Source organism: Eulemur rufifrons, chromosome 7 (genome assembly GCF_041146395.1).
Source record: "Eulemur rufifrons isolate Redbay chromosome 7, OSU_ERuf_1, whole genome shotgun sequence".
In the NCBI taxonomy this organism is placed as follows: domain Eukaryota; kingdom Metazoa; phylum Chordata; class Mammalia; order Primates; family Lemuridae; genus Eulemur; species Eulemur rufifrons.
This window is the reverse complement of record NC_090989.1, coordinates 46,828,209-46,848,512: the sequence shown is the minus strand read 5'-3', so window position 1 is coordinate 46,848,512 and position 20,304 is coordinate 46,828,209. Positions and strand designations below refer to the sequence as shown.

General features: G+C 38.4%; 1 protein-coding gene across 1 annotated transcript in view; it reads left to right on the top strand.

Annotated features, from left to right (window-relative positions):
- ABI3BP (ABI family member 3 binding protein) overlaps positions 1–20,304 on the top strand; it is a 219,026-nt gene that overhangs the window by 56,082 nt on the left and 142,640 nt on the right. Inside the window, exon 3 of the mRNA XM_069472549.1 lies at positions 18,042–18,110. Within this exon, the coding sequence (XP_069328650.1) occupies positions 18,042–18,110 (69 nt within the window). The remainder of the gene's footprint in view (positions 1–18,041; positions 18,111–20,304) is intronic.

The window sequence follows — 20,304 nt, the reverse complement described above, 5'->3', positions numbered from 1 at the left end:
ACAAAGTGAGACTCTGTCTCAAAAAAAAAATAAAAAAGGAAGTAGTATTTTATTTATGATATATTTTTTGGTTATGTAAATTGAGAATTTGGTCAGTTGTAAATTTTTTTCCATATAAAGTGAAAGACATTCAATTTTAAAGTGATAGAAGTCAAATTACTAAGGAGAAATATGTGCAGAAAGCTAAAGAAAATTTCTAGCACAAATACTCTAACTTTGCACTCTCTCAATGATGAAGGTTGATTAAATGGATTAGGAACACTTTTATTTATTATTATGTTCATCCTTTCATATTTTTTATTGTAGAAAATTTCAAACATACAAGGGGGAAGAATATTGTAATGAATCCTCATGTCTCATCACACAATTTGGATATATGTCACTGTTTTGCTAATCTTAATCTATGTATTCTTTCATACATACTATAGTTTTTGCTTGCGTATTTTAAAGCATAACCAGATTTCATACTTTTTATCTGAAAATGTTTCAGTATGCATCTCTAACAGATAAATGTTTTTTTAAGAACACCATGCCTTTATCACATTATGACAATAATTCCATAATATCATTTGATACCTACTCCATATTTAAATTTTTCTTTTTAGGGTTGGTTTGTTTGAATCGGAATCAAAACAAGGTCTATATGTTACATTCGATTATGTCTCCCAAGTCTCTTTTATTCTGTAACAATCCTTTCTTCTTCCCCCTTTTAAATGCCATTGGTGTCTAAAAAAACTGGATCATTATTCTGTCTTTAACTAGTTGCTTCCATTCTGTATTTTTTGAGCTGGGTCCTCCATCCTCTGAATTTCCTATGAAAAGATAATTAGATTTGGAAGCTGTACTAGATTTGGATTCAGCTTTTTGGAGGGATGTAATACTTTATAGGTAGTACTATGTGTTTCCTGATGACCCACATAAAGAAGTACATAGTGGCTGTCTTTTGGTGTGTTTAGGTGGTTTCAGCCCGATCCCTCTGTTATGAAATTCCCCCTCAAATTTTCACCCAATGGTTTTAGCATCTGTTGATGATCATTTCAAGATCTATTATTTTATTCAGGGGTTATAAAATGGCAGTTCTCTAATTCTATCATTTCTTCTGCTTTTTTTAGCCAAGGATAAAGAAGAATTTCTTCTCATCTGCCTTTTCATTTCCCTTATATAAAAGTACACTTATGAAAGGCAGGATATAAGGATATGGTTATAAGTTGGTGCCCTGATAACCTCCAATAATGACCAGGTGATATTGTTTTAGGATCAATAAAAACGTATTGTTTTTTGTTTGATGGGTTTTTATCAATATGACACTTATCTATCCCTTATGATTCTTCTCCTTGTCTAGCTTGAATATGGTTGTTTGCCTTTGCTATTAAATAAATATTATATTGTAAACTTAAACTCAAGGTTTATGTTTTAATCTTTGGCTATTCATGTCAGAATAATTTACAGTGAGTAGAGAGGCAATAAATATTTGTGGCATGGAATTGAATAGACTCAAGTCTAAATAAAATATTCAGGCTGGAGGAGGCCATGAAAGATTGTTTAATCTAAGCTCTGTCATGAGGCAAATAAATATCTAAGCCATTTGAGATACATAAAATAGATAGGTCACTGTGCATCTTAACGAATCCTAGGGACAAGAATTCCAGAACTCCTAGAAGCGTATTTCCAACTAGTATTTAAAAACCTCTTACCTCATCGTTGAGATCAATATGTTCTTTTTATTAATCCCATTTTTCTTCTAGTATTCTGGTGGAAGCGAAAAAACATTTCTCTTATATTTCCTTTCCATATTTTTTTAAGCCAAGGAATCTGTGTGCTGCTTTTATTACTTCAAAAATGGACTTGTGTTCCAAGTTAAATGTTATTTTTTGGTTGCTTAAATTGATTATTTATAGTCTTCTGTGATTGCATTTGCATTAATTGGTCCTAATTGATTAAGCAGCTGTATATAAATTTCCTGTTGCTGCTGTAACAAATTACCTCAAACTTGGTGGCTTAAAATACTACAAATTTATTGTCTTGCAGTTGTAGGTCAGAAGTCCAACCCGGGTCTCACTGAGCTAAAATCAAGGTGTGGGCAAGGCTGCATTTGCTATTGGAGGCTCTGAGGGGAGAATCTGGTTTTTTGCCTTTTCTACTTTTAGAGGCTGTTGCATTCCTCTCCTACCTCAAAGTCAACAACACTAGGTCAAGCTCACATCACCTCCACGTCACGTCACGTCACTCTCACCCTGGCCTTCTCGTCTGCCTCACTCTTCTGCTTTTAACGATCCTTGTGATTATATTCAGCCCACCTGGATGATCCAGGTTACTCTCCCTATCTTAAGATCAGTGAATTAGCAACCTTAATTCCATCTGCAACCTTATTTCTCTTTTGTCGTGCAACCTCACGTCTTCACAGGTTCTGGGGATTAGGACGTGGGCAATCTTTGGGGGGCATTATCCTGCTTGCCAGAAGATGTATGTGTGAAATTTGTGGCTCTATTCCCTTTCTGCCACCAGCTTACTGTGTGATCATTCTCTGTTCTATTCATCTGCACTAGGTGTATTTTTCCACCGATATGCTGTGGGTGGGTTAGTGAATTCATGATCATAAAGTGATGAATTAAATCCCTTGAGTGCAAGGTGCTATAACAAAAGAAAAGAATTTTTATTTCTTTATGGAAAAAAAAGCATCACTTATGAGTTCCTCTTTCTTTTGTGATAGGATAGTCACATTTTTTTCCCATTGCACTGAGCCATATCCAAACACAGTAAATTACTTTCATTTTCAAAACAAATATTAAGTACTACTTTGACACATTTTACTTGTTTAATGATGTGTTTACCATTATTTTTCATTTTACCATTGAAATAAGAAGCTGTTGATTATTCAGAAATATTCAACATTTAGTGATCTGTGGACTAATACTCCCACTGAATAATCATTTATAAGCATTTTTGTGTTTATTTTAATTTCTATCTACTAAGTAGTGACAGAGGTGTTTCCAAGCCACTTATTGGTCTTCCATGCAAAAGGAAGAAACATAGAATCCTCCTTTTGCCACTTTATAAATTAATAGCCATATAAAATTTCTGTAAAAATTGATCGAAGATTATAGTAGATTAATTACAGCAGTAGAAACATCTTAGTATTTTCCCAGGTGGCTATTAACAATATTAATGGCCACCAGAGCCCTGCAATGATGTGATAAAATGTGATTCACATTTAATAGAGTCATGGATTCTCTACGTTTCTATATCCTTTTTTTTTTTTTAACTCACATAATAAATATTCTCACTTCTGGTTTACATTTTAAGCTTTTGCTTCTTACTGTTATGTTCAACTGCTGATAATTTTGCATGTGCCTAATAAAGTAAAAAATGAGAACTTTCTCAACATTAAACTTTAAAGATTCAAACTTTTTCATGTTCTGTTGACATTTGAAAATACTTTAATCAATGTCAAGAGTTATAGTTCATCAATTGTGTAATGCAAGTTGAAGGTTATTTTAGTATCCTTACTGCAGAAAAGGCTTAAATTAAAAAATATATAGTTTATATGTATATCATGTATATTCACCACTACCACAAATTCTGACTGAAAAATTTTGCCCTCCACCCAGGTGTTAGGATTCCAAAGGGATTGCTGAGGGTGAATGTTTTAATTATCACATTCTCACAGCTGCTCATCCTTACACTCCTTTCCCTAAGAGAGCATATTTCTCACACTCAGCTGTGGCCTCTCAGTTGCCATCTTGCCTGTAACTCCTCAGAGTGAGGCCAGCAGTGGTGAGGAGGAGGCCACAATGCTTGTACCCTGGAGCTACTCTGACCTGGAAAAAGCCCTGGACCAGAACGCTAACATCTGTCTTCTAGGAAAGATAGGCTTCTACCTGCAAGTCAGCATGATGTGGGGAAAGAATATCTACGTATTAATACTTTTCAGTCAGATAGACCTCGGTTCAAATTCTGCACAACTTATTGTGGAGTAGTTTTAGGTAAGTCATTTAACTCCTCTGAGTTTTATTTTTCTCATATATAAAATAGAGAATAATCTTTCAGAAGCATTGTGAAGACTATAGTTAAATCATATAAAGCAGCTCATGTAGCTCGAGTAGGCATGTTTTATAAATTTTGTCAGTTGCTGTTATATGTAACAAGCCGAGTGGTCTTGGATGATTGACCTAACCTTTCTGAGATTTGTCTTCATTGCTAATAATGATTAGATTAAATCATAAAGTTTTGGTCAGCTCTAAGAGTTTAGTGCCTAGGTTGAAAAACCTTGGTCTAAGTGGTAGTTCTGTGGTTTTGTTCTGTTTTGTATTTCAGGGTGGGGTGGTAGCGTCAATAAAATTATAAGGGTAGATTGTTTTAAGCAGAGCTGTCAGTTATTGAAAAAAAAAAAAAAGCCATACTCATTCCTCTGTCATACCTAAGTATGTTTTCTTGGTGGGGACAACTCTCAAAACGAGATTAAGAAATAAAAGAAGCAGCAAAATCTAAGATTGTGACCCAGCACCGTTGGTGCACGTTCTCCCATGCTCATTATTATTCCCTAATTGTCAAGGGGGGATACCTGTGTTGAAGCTGCTTGTTTGGTGCCCTTAGCGAATGGAGTTGTCAGGTGCCCCTTAATGTTCCATAGGTGTGGCCTCCAAAGGAGAATATGCTGATTCCTCAAAAATACGTATCTGAAAGTGTTTGTCATCTCCAGATTTCATTTTTACAATCTCTCTTTTTCTAATAAGGCAATTTTGAATAAGAAGATAGCAAGAATTTTGACCTGCCCTACTAAACATAGATCAAAATAAGAGCATGACACTGTTTTGTTTACTTAACTGATAAGAATTTTATCTCAGTAAGTTCAGGCAAGAATTTAATCATTTGAAGTTTCTTACTTTTTATATCACAAGGGAAATTTAATTTGTAAAAATTTTTAACAAAGTTTATTTGCAACTATTGACCCAGAAATGAATAAATGTAAATTATATACTTATACATTTTAATGAAATTCATATTCTTATAGACTGTTAATACCCCTTACAAGTTTTACCTTTGCTTTTTATACTTGTGTAGAAAGCAGGAGGAAATATTTTTTTTTAATCATGGTAACCCATAGAATTTCAGCTGTCTTTTTCTTTTTCATAAAAATGTTTAAACATGCTTTACTCATTTTTATGGAAGTGGGATGAAATATAAAATAATGGAGATTGCTACTATCATACTGAAGGATGAATGTCATGAGAGGTGGTTGTGGATTCACTGAAGAAAAATAGCTACAAGTAGAGATTAAAACTAACTGAAGGAACTATTCCCAAATAGAAAACTCCCAGGAGCGAAAGACTGTAGGGGCCTTAGAGTTCTTTTTACCCTCAATATTATCGTGAATTTAGAAACAATGAATAAATGAATGAATAGCAGAGAGGAAGGAGAGAGACCCAGGAAATCTGAAATAGCTATGGGTACCATTTAACATGGATTTTTCCCTCATTTAAAAGTATTTTCAAATGTCATCTAATTCTTAGTTATTTCTCTGGAAATAGATTTACCATTTGGGAAGTATTTGTATTTAAATCTTCACATGAGTCCAGACTTATAATCAAAAAAATTAGGAATCCTAGAATCATTTGATTTTCCTCCAAGGTATAAAACTTAGCAGAACTTGAGCTTCAAAAAGGATTTTTTTAAAAATTGGCCTAGTGGATATCAATTTCTTAATAAATGTATGCCATCTCTTTAACAATTCACCATGAGTTTATACCAGAAAGGTCTTGTTTGATAAGAGATGACCATTTCATCATGTTTTGGTAAAGAGAACATCTTTTCAAAGTCCTATTTTTTCCTACTGGATTCAGCTACAATGTTTTCATGTTCTGCCTGACCTCACCAAATGATAAACTGTCTCCAAGTCTATCTTTTCTTGGAAATACAATTAAAAAATTCACAATATTTCAATATAAAGCACGACAATTTTTTTTTCAAATGTATTACACAATGTACTGAGACCAAAATCTAACTTTTATGAGCCATTCTCTGTGATGTCTTAAAGGGTACCCCAAATTGACTAACGGCCCTTTCTGTTACGGGCCAAAAAGATGTACTGTTCCAGCTTCATCTCAAGAGTCTTGCTATTGAGAAAGAGTCAAATGGAAAGACAGCTGCCAATAGGAGGATAATTTAGAGAGTTATCTGGAACAGATATGTACGAAAATATTTAGGATTCAGAATTTGTATTTAGGGAAAAATCAAGGAATATAGTCACATCAACTTTCCTAATTATTCATATACTATTTCCCTTTAAACATTTACTTTCCTTGGGCACTCGGTGTGCTCTCTGGCACACGTGGATAATACCAAGTGCTATGCTGTGAAGACCAACATTTGGTTTTATTCTGTTTTGTCCACTAATTGTTTATATTCTGTTTTGTGTTGTTCCCTGATTGTTTTGGGATATGTGTGTGTTTCATGTGTGTCATGTGACGGTGAGCTCCTCAGGGCCGGGGCTGAGTCTCGCCTTCCCTCGTGGACTCCACAGCCAGGGTCAGTGTATCTGTAGCTGTACAGGGTATGCACTATACGCACAGTATCCATACTGCAGCTGTAGATAGAGGTATAGCTGCAGTAGCTGACTACCCAGAGTTTACGAGGAAGGCTCTCTGTCAAAATAAGAAGTCTCTACTTGCCTATAATGGAAATATCTGGGAGAAAAAACTTATTCAACTGGGTTAAGGGGTTGACTCTACCCTATTAGTAAAGCAACTATATAGCCTCGTTTATCCAGCACAGTCATGGTTAACATCTGTTGTTCTGGTGCAATTATTAATTGTACTCCCTTCTTTCACTAGTATCCCAGTTCAGTTGAAAAACCTATAGGCTTAATCTACATCTGGGAGAAAGCCTAGAATTCCTAGCATGGTCCCCAGTACTTCACAGTCTGATCCCAAGGTGGTAACCTAGCCTTTTCTCCTGCCACTGGGGATGCTCCCCATCAAGAAAGGACGGACAAAATCACGGGGAGGTTGCCACAGGTTTGCCTCTGCTGTGTGTGTCCATTCTCCAGACTGGGCACATAGTCGCTGGTCCACAAATGCTGGAGTGGATGTTCTCATCCACCTATTAGCTGATGATCTACAAGTTTTTGAGCACCCACAAAATGTGTGGGCCCAAGGGCTTTACAGAATGGGTCATTAAATCTTTGTAGCAACCTCGTGAAGCGGGTACTATCATCATCCTCTTCATCCCCATGGAGATAGTAAAGCCCCAAGAGATTAAGAAATGCACAAGCAGCAGGCTGGCCCCAGAGCCTGTGTATTTGACCACTGTGCCAAAGTGCTTTTCCCCATGGCGTACAGGGAAAAAACTCATCCTGTGAAACTTATTCCTGATGCCTCATCCCTGTGTGGCAAAGCTGTCTAGAACATTCAAAAAGAAACACAAAATCTTGCTGATTTGAAGGCTTTGACTTTGGATACCGTGTGAGAGCTAATGTGACCTAGCTTTATTACTTGAAAGAAAAATATTCAAATGAAGTCCTGATTTTTCAATAGCACTTCCTGTAGAGATAACATTAACAAAGTGATGAATTTGCTGGAAAATGTGTGTGCGCGCGTGTACAGGCTCCACTTCAAAAGCAAGCCCTTGCCAAGCCTAAACCGGCTAACAGACAACACCCTACACCGAACTTCTCTGCGGGGTGCACACATAAAACAGGCAAGGAAAAAGCTACAGGCATTAAAGCCAATAATTTTAATGGCTAACAGGTCTGCTAAACTAGGAAAGGCTGTGCACTGGCTGTTGGGACAAGTGGGTAAGAGAAATAGGCTATTAAATACTTGCTAGCATTGCCAGGGAGAGAATTTGTCAGAGCGTGAGAGGAAATCAGGGTTAGTTTGGGACAGTGGCTGAAGGAGATGCCCCCGTCTCTGTGCCAGGACCACAGGAAATCAGATGGCCTGGAACCTCGGAGTTGTGGTCATTGTGCAGGGACTGGGAGTGGAACGGCTGGCTTCACCAGCTGGCGACCAGTGCACTCAGAGGACCCTGCGTTTGAAGTTTAATGCTCTGCTGTGGCTGTTAAGAATTCTTAATTTTATCTTGCTTTTATTATCTTTGTATTTCAAGATATTAAGGGGGTACAAACGTTTTTGTTACCTGGATAGCTTTTGTAATACTTGAGTCAAAATGAGGTCCTATGGGACAGTGGAGCAGGTGCCAAGGGCCTGGAGCCTGGGCTCTTGTGCCTTGGTCTCCTGCCCCCTTCTCTAGTTTGGTTCTCAACTGTCTTGTCCCCCAGCCCTGGCACCCCTAGCTGGCCTGCCACTTCCCATCCCTCTTCAGTGACGTCGGCTGCCTTCCACCCCCAGCAGGACCTGGGGTGTGCGCACCTGCATGGTGGTGTCTGATAGTATGTGGTGGCAGCAGTCCTAGCACAAGCTGGCAGTGCCACCATGTATTCGGTGAGGGATTTGGCATGGGCAAGCCTCCCTCCCACTCCTATTCAGATACACGGTATGTCGCAGTGCAGAGGTTGTCATCTCTTGGGGTCCGTGGGTTGGGGTGGCAGACCTCTGGGAAGGGGAGGTTGGCTGTTCTACCCTGGGGGGTGAGTTGGGGGGAAGATATTTTAATCCTAGGTCAAAGTACCATCCACTGGTGGGAGACAGTAAGGTATGGGGGGTGGGGTTCAGGGTCTGTACCCACCTGCAGGGTGCGACACTAAATAGCAAATAAACAGCATGACAGGCCATGACAGAGATGGTGAATGAAAGGAAAATTTGTTGTTGTGCTTTTAATGATACTCATTTGATGGTCCCGCCTTTTGATTTTGTATCGGCCCCTGCGAATGTTTACCGTCAGCCCTGAGAGAAGTGCGTGTTTTCAATAGCGTTGCCTCCGCAGCTTTCCCAAAATGAAAGTAAAACTCAGAAAAACTCCAATAATGTGTTCCTCAGTGAACTGTGTCTTTGATACGAGCCTCTGTTTGGAAAAGGAGTGCATGCGTCTTTCCTCTCGGACAACTGTAGTGAGCTGTGCGCAGCGAAGGAATATAGCAGAGCTGTTAGGGGTACACATTATTGCACCCCTAACAACACAACCTCCTCTTCCTTCCATCCCCCTTCCTCCCCATGCTCTCTTCCAATCAAAGCTGAGTTCGCAAGTCAAATTTAGAGGCTCCACTCACTCTACAGTGCCGAGTGGGGGTGTTGCTTGTCACTGCTGCCATGGATTCCAAACAGTTCAGAGCAGCTCCTCTTGTAACATACGTACCAGTGTAAGCTGTGAGCTCCCTTCAGAACAGGCCTGTGAACATTCTGGAATCCCAGCAGTGGCTGCTGTTCTTAGTCATTTTTGCATTAGTGGTTCTCTCTGTGGTATGGCTGGCTGCTCTTCTGTGGGTGGTTTAACCTTCAGTATTGGCCCAGCCTGCCTGAGGCCCAGGCCTGCGGTCTGTATTTTGAAGGCTAGGAGAAGCCCGGGTTCTCTCTGAGCTGTGGGGCATAACAGAGTGTTCTGTCAAACTGGGTGTGGGTTCTTTATTCAACAGATCTTGTAATGTTTAATGGAAATAATTACTGAATAGTGTAGGATTTGCTTTAAAAATTGCTTTGTAATTATTTTTCAGGCAAAGAAGGAAAACATCTATTGTTCACACAAAAACACATACTTTCTACAAGGAAAAAAACCGGTTTTGCAAATAGGCTAATCAAAGACTAATTCTCTGATTAAAGTTTACAAGCTTTTCGAAAAGATGATTTGCTTTTGGTGCCAATGCTATTTTCCAGCCCCCTTATCATTTTTGCCTTTCTCCCTGCAAAGTCTCAGGCCTCATCCATCTTTATTCTAGTCCCAGGCTTTAAAAAGATAGAATAGCAGATTCATTTATTATTTCAGAACATGTTTATTGAGCAATTACTATGTTCCCATTTTAAAGGTACATAAATGAACAACGCATGAACCGAGAGTCTGGCCCAGGTCCACAGTAATCTTTAGCCTACCATGTCCTTCTCCAGGGACTTAGAAGTACTTTAAAAGGTGGAGGACTTATTACTTTGTGATGACTCGTAATTCTATAGACTTTTTTTTATGTACAACTAAGTGGAATATGCTAGTAATCCACTAAGTGATATATTAAAATTTATATATTCATAAACTTAGTAAGCACAGTAAAGTTAGTGCAGTCTTGATATTGCTTATACTACTGTGTATTCTACTTGGACTTCTAGCTACCATGAAACTTTGCATAGCTATGAGCACATGCCCAAGCATATTGCAGAATTTCCCCAATTTTCTAGAAAAATACCCCATCAGTGTTTTTACAGAAGGGACACCCTCCTTCCTGAAAGGACATTAGGGATGTTCTTGAGTTGGTCAAGATTATCAGTTGCTGCTGTTCTAGCCTTTTCAAATGTAATTACTTTAGGGTCACTTAATTATTATATTTTCTGATGGGTTTTCAGTGGTTGTTATTGATTGTATCCTCTGGAGTGGTGCGTCTTTCGCAGCAGCAATATCGGGAGTCTGTCATTTTCTAGTCACTGGCTTCAGGGTGGATGTGGATTGCAGTTCAAATATGAATCATTTTTATACTCCATTGCTGAAACCAATTTGCTGTCGTGGTGTCAACTTGTTATTCTTACTCAGTTCTTTGTCACTGGAATGTAAGAATGGGCGGGGTGGGCGGGGAGCAAGGTTGGTTAACCTACTGAAATTTAGAACCACTGGTAAAGTGGCCTTTCAAGAAATGAGTAGACAAGTTGCATTTTGCCTTTGTTTTACGTTCCAGCTCTGCCTAGATTGACTTTCTCAGGCTTCCTTCTCCCCTCCCCTCTGCGTGGACCCACAGGTCAGGGGACCTGCCTGCAGCAGGGGCAAAGGCAGCTCACACGGGACAGCAGAGCCAAGGGCCCTGGCCGAGCTGTTTGCTTACCCACTCTCTGGTCACAGTTAGGAGGTTCCTTTTTGCAGAAGTGACCAGTCAGTGAGTGGAACTCCCTGCCTAAGGTTAAAAGCAGGGAGACTTTCAAGAGTGTTTTTCCAACAGACATTACTCAGTGTTTTATTGGTAAGTGAGGCACAGAAGCTGTCTGCCTAATGTCAAGAGCTAAGGAGAATGCTTAAATTTGGGTTATACCTGCTCAGGTCAGAATACAACCAAGTGAGATCTGTGGACACCTACAGGTACAAATAAGAATTGATAATATTTCTGTTTTGAAGATTTTCATGGGCAGCATATTTTTTTCAAGTTCTGTGGGTGATTTTATTCTTATTAGGGGGTCTTGTGATGTGCCACACTGGCTTCTAATAAAAATAGTTGTCTTATTTCATCAAATTCTAAAGCACCTTTCACTGTAAATAATTCTATTATTTTATATAAAACTAAGAAAAAATAAAGTTGCTAATCAATGGCACTGCTTTTGTATCTGTTAGGGCTTTTATATTATGCTATTGAAAGAGCTTCCTTTGACTCATTTACACATAAATTTTATATTCTTTTTGCAAAAGAGATTTTCTTTTTTAAAATTTATTTTGGAAGAGTTTTAACAGAAAAGTTGTAATGATATTAAAGAGAATTCTTGTATACTTTACACCCAAATTTTTTTATCATTAACATCTTCCATTAGTATGGTACCTTCGTCACAACTAATGATACATTATTAACTTAAGTCTATACTTTGATTTCCTTAGTTTTTACCTAAGGCCTCTTTTTTCTATTCCAGGATCCTATCCAGGCCACCACATTACATTTAATAGTCGTGTCTCCTTAAGGTCCTGTAGACAGTGTCAGTTTCTCAGACTCTCCTTGTTCTTGGTGACCGTGACAGTTTGAGGTGTCTTGGTCAGGTATTCTGCAGAATACTCTTCAGTTTAATTTTGTCCGATCTCTTTCTCATCATGGTCAAACTGTGGTGTGCAGTTGTGGGGAGGAAAATATCTATTACTTTTAAGAAACATTAGAAGTAAAATATAAGCCAAAGAGAGGTTAAATTACTGCTAAATTTCTTCACCTTGAGAACCCAACTCTTCTGCTTCGTCTTTCCAGGCAGCGTTATCAAGAGCCTTTTTCCCCACACAGCATCATTCTCTATGCCAGCAAGAACACTGGGGATGCAGTGTTTTCAGACAATTCTCCACTGGATTTTCTTCCAAATCACTGACCCTCTTCTGCCAGCTTTGAAGCTGTTACTTTCTTGACCTTACTAGGAGGTGTCAGGCAAGGACAGCAAGATCACACTGCTCCTGGACAACTGCAACTGTCAGATACTGTCGGTTGTAAAACACATTTGGGACATATGCAAAGATGGAGGGAAAGAGTGTATCTTAGAATCAATGAAACATGGAATTCTGAGCTTTGAATATCCCATAAAATAGTTTTGTGTTTAATATTGCTAAATTACCATTTGAAGTTTAGACATGACTATGTTGCTTTTTATGTCTCCAAATCAAATTAAAACCAGTAAATCCCCACTGACCAGAATAGCAAGAAATCAAATTTCCCTTTATTAGGATTCCATTTCTCTCAAAATCTCAAGGAGCTGGTGCAGCCCAGATGGAGCTCTGTCTGATTTTCACATGGGTTGGAGGAGCCACAGAGTCAACTCCTTTCACAGCCACCTCTGCACTGAGCCCCGGGAGTGTTGGTCCTTTCCCATCTGACCAGGCGCCTGCTGGCTGGGATCCCAGCAGCGGCTGGCACAGCTCTAGAGAGGAGGCCCAATCTACGAGCAGCCATTGGCTCAGTCCGGTGTTCTTGCTACGCTTCTAGGGTGGCAGCCCAAGGTGCCAACTCTCTGCATCCCAAAGCAGTCATTTCTGAAGTTCCAACCACCCAAGGAGAGCAGTGTAGGAGGTGATTCCAGCCTCTTCCGCTAGGAACCCATAGGGGGCCATCTCTTCTCCCTCTTTGGAGATGCACCAGGAATTAAGCCTCAGTGTTCTTTTTTAAACCTCCTAATAATGATAGGGGTAATCCCATTCCTTTCTCTTTTTTTAACATAAAAATAAACCTAATTATTGGCAAAGGTATTTATAGACTAACTTTAAGAGGCTCAAAGCCCCTCACATTTTGATCTTGAAACCTCTCTGGGCCTTCAAGAGTGATCCTGATTGGGTCCAAAGAGACCTAGACCTTGAAAAGCAAAATACTGCGAGCAGAGGGTGCCTCTTCTGCCTTCTCCCAGAGTAAAACCTACCTGCCCCCCACAGATCTGGTTTCTAACAGGACATTTGCAAGCCAGGCTCTCCTTAGTTGATGGAGGGAGGTCGCTTTCTACATCTTATGACTTCAGTGACTGAGGAAAGGAATTAGGAAGAGCACTAGATCAAAAGTTTGTTCCAAACTCTTGTTTGATACTCTGTGTGTATTTATTGAAGGACTTGTGTTTTCCTTATGTAGTTAAAATTAAACAGACCATGAGTAGGAGTACTGTATTAACTTGAATCCACTCTCGCCACATTGCCAATTGCTGATTTTGTGATCCTCTCTGAGAACAAATGAAAATAAAGTTGAAGATAATCATACTCTGTCAAACAAGGAGGTACCTCAAAGAGGAGGTTGGATGTAATATGGTTGGCTGAATATTTTGTTGTTTTTTTTTGTTGTTTTGTTTTTTTTTTTGCTGAGATTGAGTCTAAGCTACTCAATCAAAAATCTGAAGTAGGTTACAAAAGTAGAGTCATAGTATAACATTTTAAAAAATAGAGTAATAAAAGAGGAAATAAATGAGAGTGAGCATTCTGATAAAGGCAAGGAGAATTATTCAATAGAAATGTATATATATAGGGTCCTCAAGATTTAGTAAAAGAGGATCATACATTTAGCTTAGATGTTTTAAAATGTTTTATAATATTAAGGAAGTATTCCATTGGATTCTTTAATTATTAATGAAGAATTGGCTTTGAATTTTTGTCAAATGCCTTTTCAGCACCTGTGGAAATAAGTTTACTTTTTCCCCTTATGTTACATTCCTGGAATAAACTATCTTGGGTCACAATGTGTTTTTATATTATGTGTTGCCAAATTCTGCTTGTCAGTCATTTTTTAGGATTTTTTTGGATTGATATATTTATGAATGAGTTTGGTCTGTAATTTTCTTCTTTTTGAAATTTCCACACTTTGGAGCCTGTGATGCTTGCTTAAAAATTTTTTTGAACAATTTCCTCTATTGTAACACGTCCTTAGACCTCTCAGGGTACAAACTTATGCTTTCTAGAAATCATCAACATCGTCATCCTTATGATAGCTAGCATTTAATCAGCACTTTCTGTATTAGGCACACCTATACCTTTAATCATTGTTAAGGACACTATATGACTAGGTACTATATTTTTTCCTCATTTTGCCAGTAAGGAAACTGAGATGCACAAAGTAAGTGTTTTACCTTGTGCTGGTAAGTAGCTGAGTGGGATTTAATACCAGGCTCCAGAGCCTTGGCTGTTATAACCAGAAATTTAGCTTGACATGAAACCAAATTGTTAAAATGATGGCAAAGGTAAATAAGTATTTTGTGTTTTTTCAGGCCCCATTATCTGGTTTCTTTTAGGGTCATCCTGACTTATTTTAAGTTTCTTTTATGGACACTGTCATGGCAGAAATAAGCTTCACCGTGACAGCGTTCTGAAGCGGGAGGCTTGCAATGCAGGTGTCCGCTAAGGGGAGCAGCCCCAGAATGTGAGAATTGGGATTTATCAAACCACAATCATGGGAGGATTATTTGCACTACCAAAAAAAAAAAAAAAATCCAGGTTTTTTTTTTTTTTTACAAAATAAGTCAATAGATTTCCTTAAACAGTAACCTGTCCCCATCATCCGCCACAGAAGATTTAAAATATTAAGCAAATTAGATTGAATGAGTCTGCAACATTGCATAGGCTTAACTATTAGGAACGGAAAGTCTGTTAAGGTAACTGCATTCTATAAAAATATTCTTAAATTGAATTTTAATTATGTATCTTCTCTAAATGAAGAAGTAATATATTTTGGCAGAATTTTTGATCAGGCTGCAATGTATGTATTTCCAGGATGCTACCAATCCACACAGAATTTCATTGTACAGAACAGAAATAAAAACCTAGTATTATGTTCCGTGCCTGTGATTCCAGTGAGCACAAAGGCTGTGGAAATACGTGTATATTGGAAGTATTTAATGAGCAGTCAGAGCCAACACATGCACCCAGGTCCTAACATCTGTTCCAATTTGTAATTGGCTGTCACAGCCTATACTTTATGCTGTGATCATAAAAAAAAGTATTTTTAAATTGCTCGTACAACCGTATGCCTTGAATCATGGCACTATCTTTGACTTCTGTATATGTTATTTTCCGAGGTCTTTTTTTTAAAAAAAAAACCACTGGGCATAATTGAATTAATTAGTATCAAGAAAGGAACTAAATGAGAACAATTTAGGAAAACTAAGGTTTTACCTTTTGTTTTCTAGAAGTGAATTCCTGAGATTTATTACAAGGGCATTTTGTGAACTTGATTAAGACAGTTACATAATTTGCAGGGCCAAGTAAAAAATGCAGGGCCCCTGGTTTGAAAAACAAGGAAACAATTGTCATTAAAGATACTTTTTAGTATAAAGCTTTTTCCTTTCTCCCATGGTCTCTCCTCTTAACTTGTCATGATGTTATTTTATTTGCTTTTTAATGTCATTCTAAGTAAAGAAAAATTAAAATTTAAAATTATCAGCATGAAGTTTACCTTTCATGTTACACAATGCCTGTTTTAAACACAAATGTGAAAGCCTTTAACTCCTAAGTGGAATTGCTGAAATTGTACAATTTGTACTTTGTAGTTCATCCATACATATGTATTTTGTTCTTACCAGAACAGTGGAAATGCTGCACAAAACTCCACTTTTTATTTCACTTCTTGATATGTGCATATTTTAACCAACACTCTTTTTTTGACTTATAAATGAGGAGAACTAAAAAGGAAAGATATTATGGGATGCCCTATCTTTCCCTTTCCTTCCATGCCATCCTTTCAGCATAAGTGGTTAGCTAATGCCGGGTGGTATCAGTGTAAGTGGTTGGCTAATGTAAAGTAGTGCATGGAAAAAAAAGATATGCTAGGGTTCCTTGGTTATTCATATTCCTTAAAAGGCCATTCATTGCCTTCTTTCTGAATTTGAAGCAAGTTCTGGTTGGAATGGAAAGTGGCCTCTCAGAGCTCTTAGTCCCTCCTCCCTGCCCCCTTACTCAGCTGTAGATGTGACGTGCCTACCTTGTTCTGCCTTTGAGTCTTGCTGAGCTCCCACCCATATGGGTTCCTTTGGAATATGATGCTAATGGAGCACTTCAAATGCCCTGTGTGAACGGGGAGGCAAGAACTGCAGACGTGCCTGTTGTTCCTGTCTCCTCTGCTCACGTGCGTGCTCCATTGTCCCCTCAGACTTCCCTTTCCAAACATGAGTTCAAAGATAAAAGTAGTAAGAATCTCAAGATGGTGACAGCAGGGCATCAATCCAAACATGGGACCCTTCTGAGCATGGGGCCCTGTGCGAATGTATATGTCGTGTGCCTGTGAAGATGATGCTGCCCCAGTGATCCCATCTACAAAATGGGGTGATAATAGCAGGCTCCAGGTAGGATTGCCATGAGGAGTAATTAAGTTATGAATGTAAAGTTCTTACCACAGTAGCCTGCACATAGAAAGCAACGCTCAGTACGTGGCAGTTTGTTGCTCTGTATTCCCCAAAAGATCAGGAAATGGTTACTGAATTCCTACTGGGGAATTTGTTTATTTGATTTGGGTCAGGCATTCCCTATATGAGCCCCACTCAGCAATATGGGCTTTCGAACACACATACTCTGGAATGGAATGAGCGTTCCTTGTTCTGTGTGGTGGCCGTGAGGCAACTGTACCGTCATCAGCAAGGCTCTGAGGTGAGTTCAAGAGGCTGCCTGGGCATCTTTATTCAGTGGTGATCACTGAGGCAGTTCATAGCAAATAGCGCTGTGTGGAGTGTCCAGAAGAAAACAAAGGCACAAGTCATTACAAGCAGTTGAGTTGCCAGGTTGTCTCCCTCTGAAAATGCAGTCAGCTCTGCAAAGCCTCAGGAGAGAAAAACCTCTGTTCCAAATTCACGCAGGGGAGATATTTGAACCCAGAATGAAAACAAAACAAAGATAGGATGTCTGCCTGAGTGAGTAGAGGTGAGCTCCGGTTGACTACAGCATCCAAATGAAATCTGGTATAACATGAGTTTCAGGGTCCAAAGTTCTTCAAGAAATATTGTAAATAATACTCCTCAACTGGTTAATCCAGTAAAGCTGCTTATAAAAAGGCTATTTTGTATGCCTAAGATACATTTGGTTTACTTACAATGTTTAACCAACCATTCATCTTGGTAATAACAATTTTTAAAAAAATTTGGTAAGTTATAGCCCCTTATTGAGTTAGTACACATTGGTTGCATTAACATAATGTTATTTAAAACCTAAATATTTTTAAGAATTTTGATATATTTCACTGATGTGTTTAAGTGAAAACAATATTAACCTATAAATTGTTCATTAAAATATACTAGATATGAAGACAGGCAGAGAGATTACACAAACAGGATGAAATCTAGGTAGGGCATTGTAAATATTCATGTTCCCAGGAAAGTGAGCCACATCACATCATGCAATAGGTAAGACTTACGTGTCTTGTGTATGATTTTTCTCCTTTCATTTTGGAGCATCAGGCTTGACCCTCTGAGGAGCAGGCTAACAGAATGGACATAATCTTATTTTTAAAAAATCTCTTTGCAGAGAAAAGCATTGATGAAATGTGGCATAACATCTGTGTCTAGCAGGATTCTTTTAAGACTTTTCCCTCACCCTTGCCCAATTGGTTTTGAAAATCTGGTCTTAATTTTCATTTAAAAAACTTAATAGCCTCAATGGGCTTCTCAGGAAGCATTAACTTTTGGGATTCCTGGGTCCTCTCACAGGCACTATGGTTACAGAGCGTGACTAACTCCAGGAAATGCTGAGTCAGGGCATGGGTGTGCTGCCTCCAATGCTGGTTCTCAAAGGATTTTTCTGATAAATACCATTATTATTTCCAGATGCAGAGCCGAAATATCTGATAGTTGTGCGACCCGCTCCCCCTCCAAGTCAAAAGAAGTCATGCTCAGGTACAGTCATTTTTCATTGACCTTTTTATTTATTTTTTTTTCCTTTTATTGACTTTAAACCATGACTTTTCATTTTTTTTTCTATCCATGGAGACCAGATGCCTTAGGATGCCTTAGGAATGCAGAGTGGGAGATTTAGGCTCTTGGTCAACAGTTTACCCTGCTGGGGAAGTTGCACCGCCTGGGAGTAGAGACTGTTTGGGGTCTTCTCCTGGCACCACCACCTGCAAACTGGAGGGATTGATGCAAGTTATTGGACCTCTCTCCTCTTGGGTGCTTCTGTGTAATCCGGTTGTTGTGAGGATTAAATGAGTCGATGACAGTGCCTGGCCCACTGTGGGTGCTCATTTGGGGTCAGCTCCTGTTAGCCTATTCTATTCTGCAGTGTGGACTCGTGCCCAGATTGTGCCTTTCAGACGTTAAGGGCAGAGTTTTATGTCTAAACTTGCTTAAGGAGACTGTTTACATCTCAAAAGGATAACTCATTTTAGTGTGTTAAATGGATTGGAACTTAGGGATTATTTACTCCTTATTTCTCCCTTCTAAACCTCTTCTACATACCACTCAAACATAGAGGGAAGGACTCCTTTCATAAAATAACAATAACAACAGCAACATCCGTCTTCCCAGGCCTAGGAAGACTTGAAATAGGAAAGTAGATAACATGTGAATAAATAAGTAGAAACTTTCTACATGACTAAAGGAAGATTAAAATCCTACATCTGATTTTACTACTAAATCTTCTCAGATCAAATAAGCTGACCATTGCTATAAGGAAGAATCAATAGAAGCTGTGAATATGCTTTTCCATCTGATATTGCATCTTCCTAACTCTGTAGATAAGAGTTGATCACGTTTTGCTTTTCTTTTTCTAGTCTTAACTGATTTACAAATAATTATCTTCTAATCATGTTTCTCTTTTATGGTATACTGGATATCACACACAAAAAAGGATTTTTTTTGTTTGCTATATTTTTCTATAGGGATAAAATGGGAGGGAGAGCATTCAGCTATTCAATTATACTGAACAAAGGGGCCCTTTGTAGCTGTGTACTTGGGCTCCCAGATGTATCCAGCCCAAACCTGGTTGCCAGCAATCAGTTCCACAGTCCCCTCTCCTCCTGTTGATTTCCACTTCTTTTAAAAGCACCATTGAGTGGTTAAGCATTTAGAAAAATACACATTTCTTTTTCCTGGCCTCTTATCCCAAAGCAAAAGGGAAATTTCAATCACTCCTTATGACTTGTTAGTGAGAGTTGTCCAGGCAGTTTTCCACACACTTTAAAATAAATATTCTCTCAATATTTTAAGACTGTATTCCAAAATATTGAATAATAAAATCAAGCATAAATATGGTTCCATGGGTTCTGTTTCATATGAATAGCAATTGAACTGTTTCTGGAAGCAAGTATGATTATAACATAAATATATAAAAATATATAAGAAAAGTCAAGAGCATGATCACATCTTAGTAGCACTTTATGATTTCATTTCAAATGCTCTTGAAAATTGTGCCCAGCGTGTTGCTTCTATCAGATATAAATTCTGTAAGTTGTTATTCCAGTAAGAAACCTTCAGAACCCAGAATACACATAATCTAGTGGTGGCAAATTATCTCATTGTAGGACAGATGACTTTTTAAAGATGTTTAAAATAATTTTCAAGAATAATTATTGTTCACTTGGTTGCGAACATATGTTTAACCTTCTCTGTGAATTATTCCAGATCCACCTGTAGTAGTGCCTCATATGATGGTGACTCGAATGGTCTATGTTTGGCCTCCAAGGAGGGCAAATTAGCACCTGGAGGGAAGCTAGGGGGCACAGATAGTTTGAACAAGCCCCGAGGTGATTCTGATATTTTTTTAAGCCCTGAGTTAATTTTCACTAATGTAATGCAGTGATCTCCTTCATTTTACAGATGAAAAATAAGGCCCTGAGAAGTTTCAAGGGTGTCCAAAGTCACACTAAGAGCAAAGTCACAACTCAAATCCAGGCCTCCTCAATCATAAGCTAGTGTTATTTTTACTACATTACTGGCTTAGCTCACAATGTATGAAGATAACACCATTTGGAAATGAAATACATACTTTTCTTTTCCTAGGGAACCTAAGGCTTGTATGACCAAATAATTATTTTACTAAGTTTGAATCTTCAAAATGATTAAATAATTAAAATTTATGTGGCAGATACAA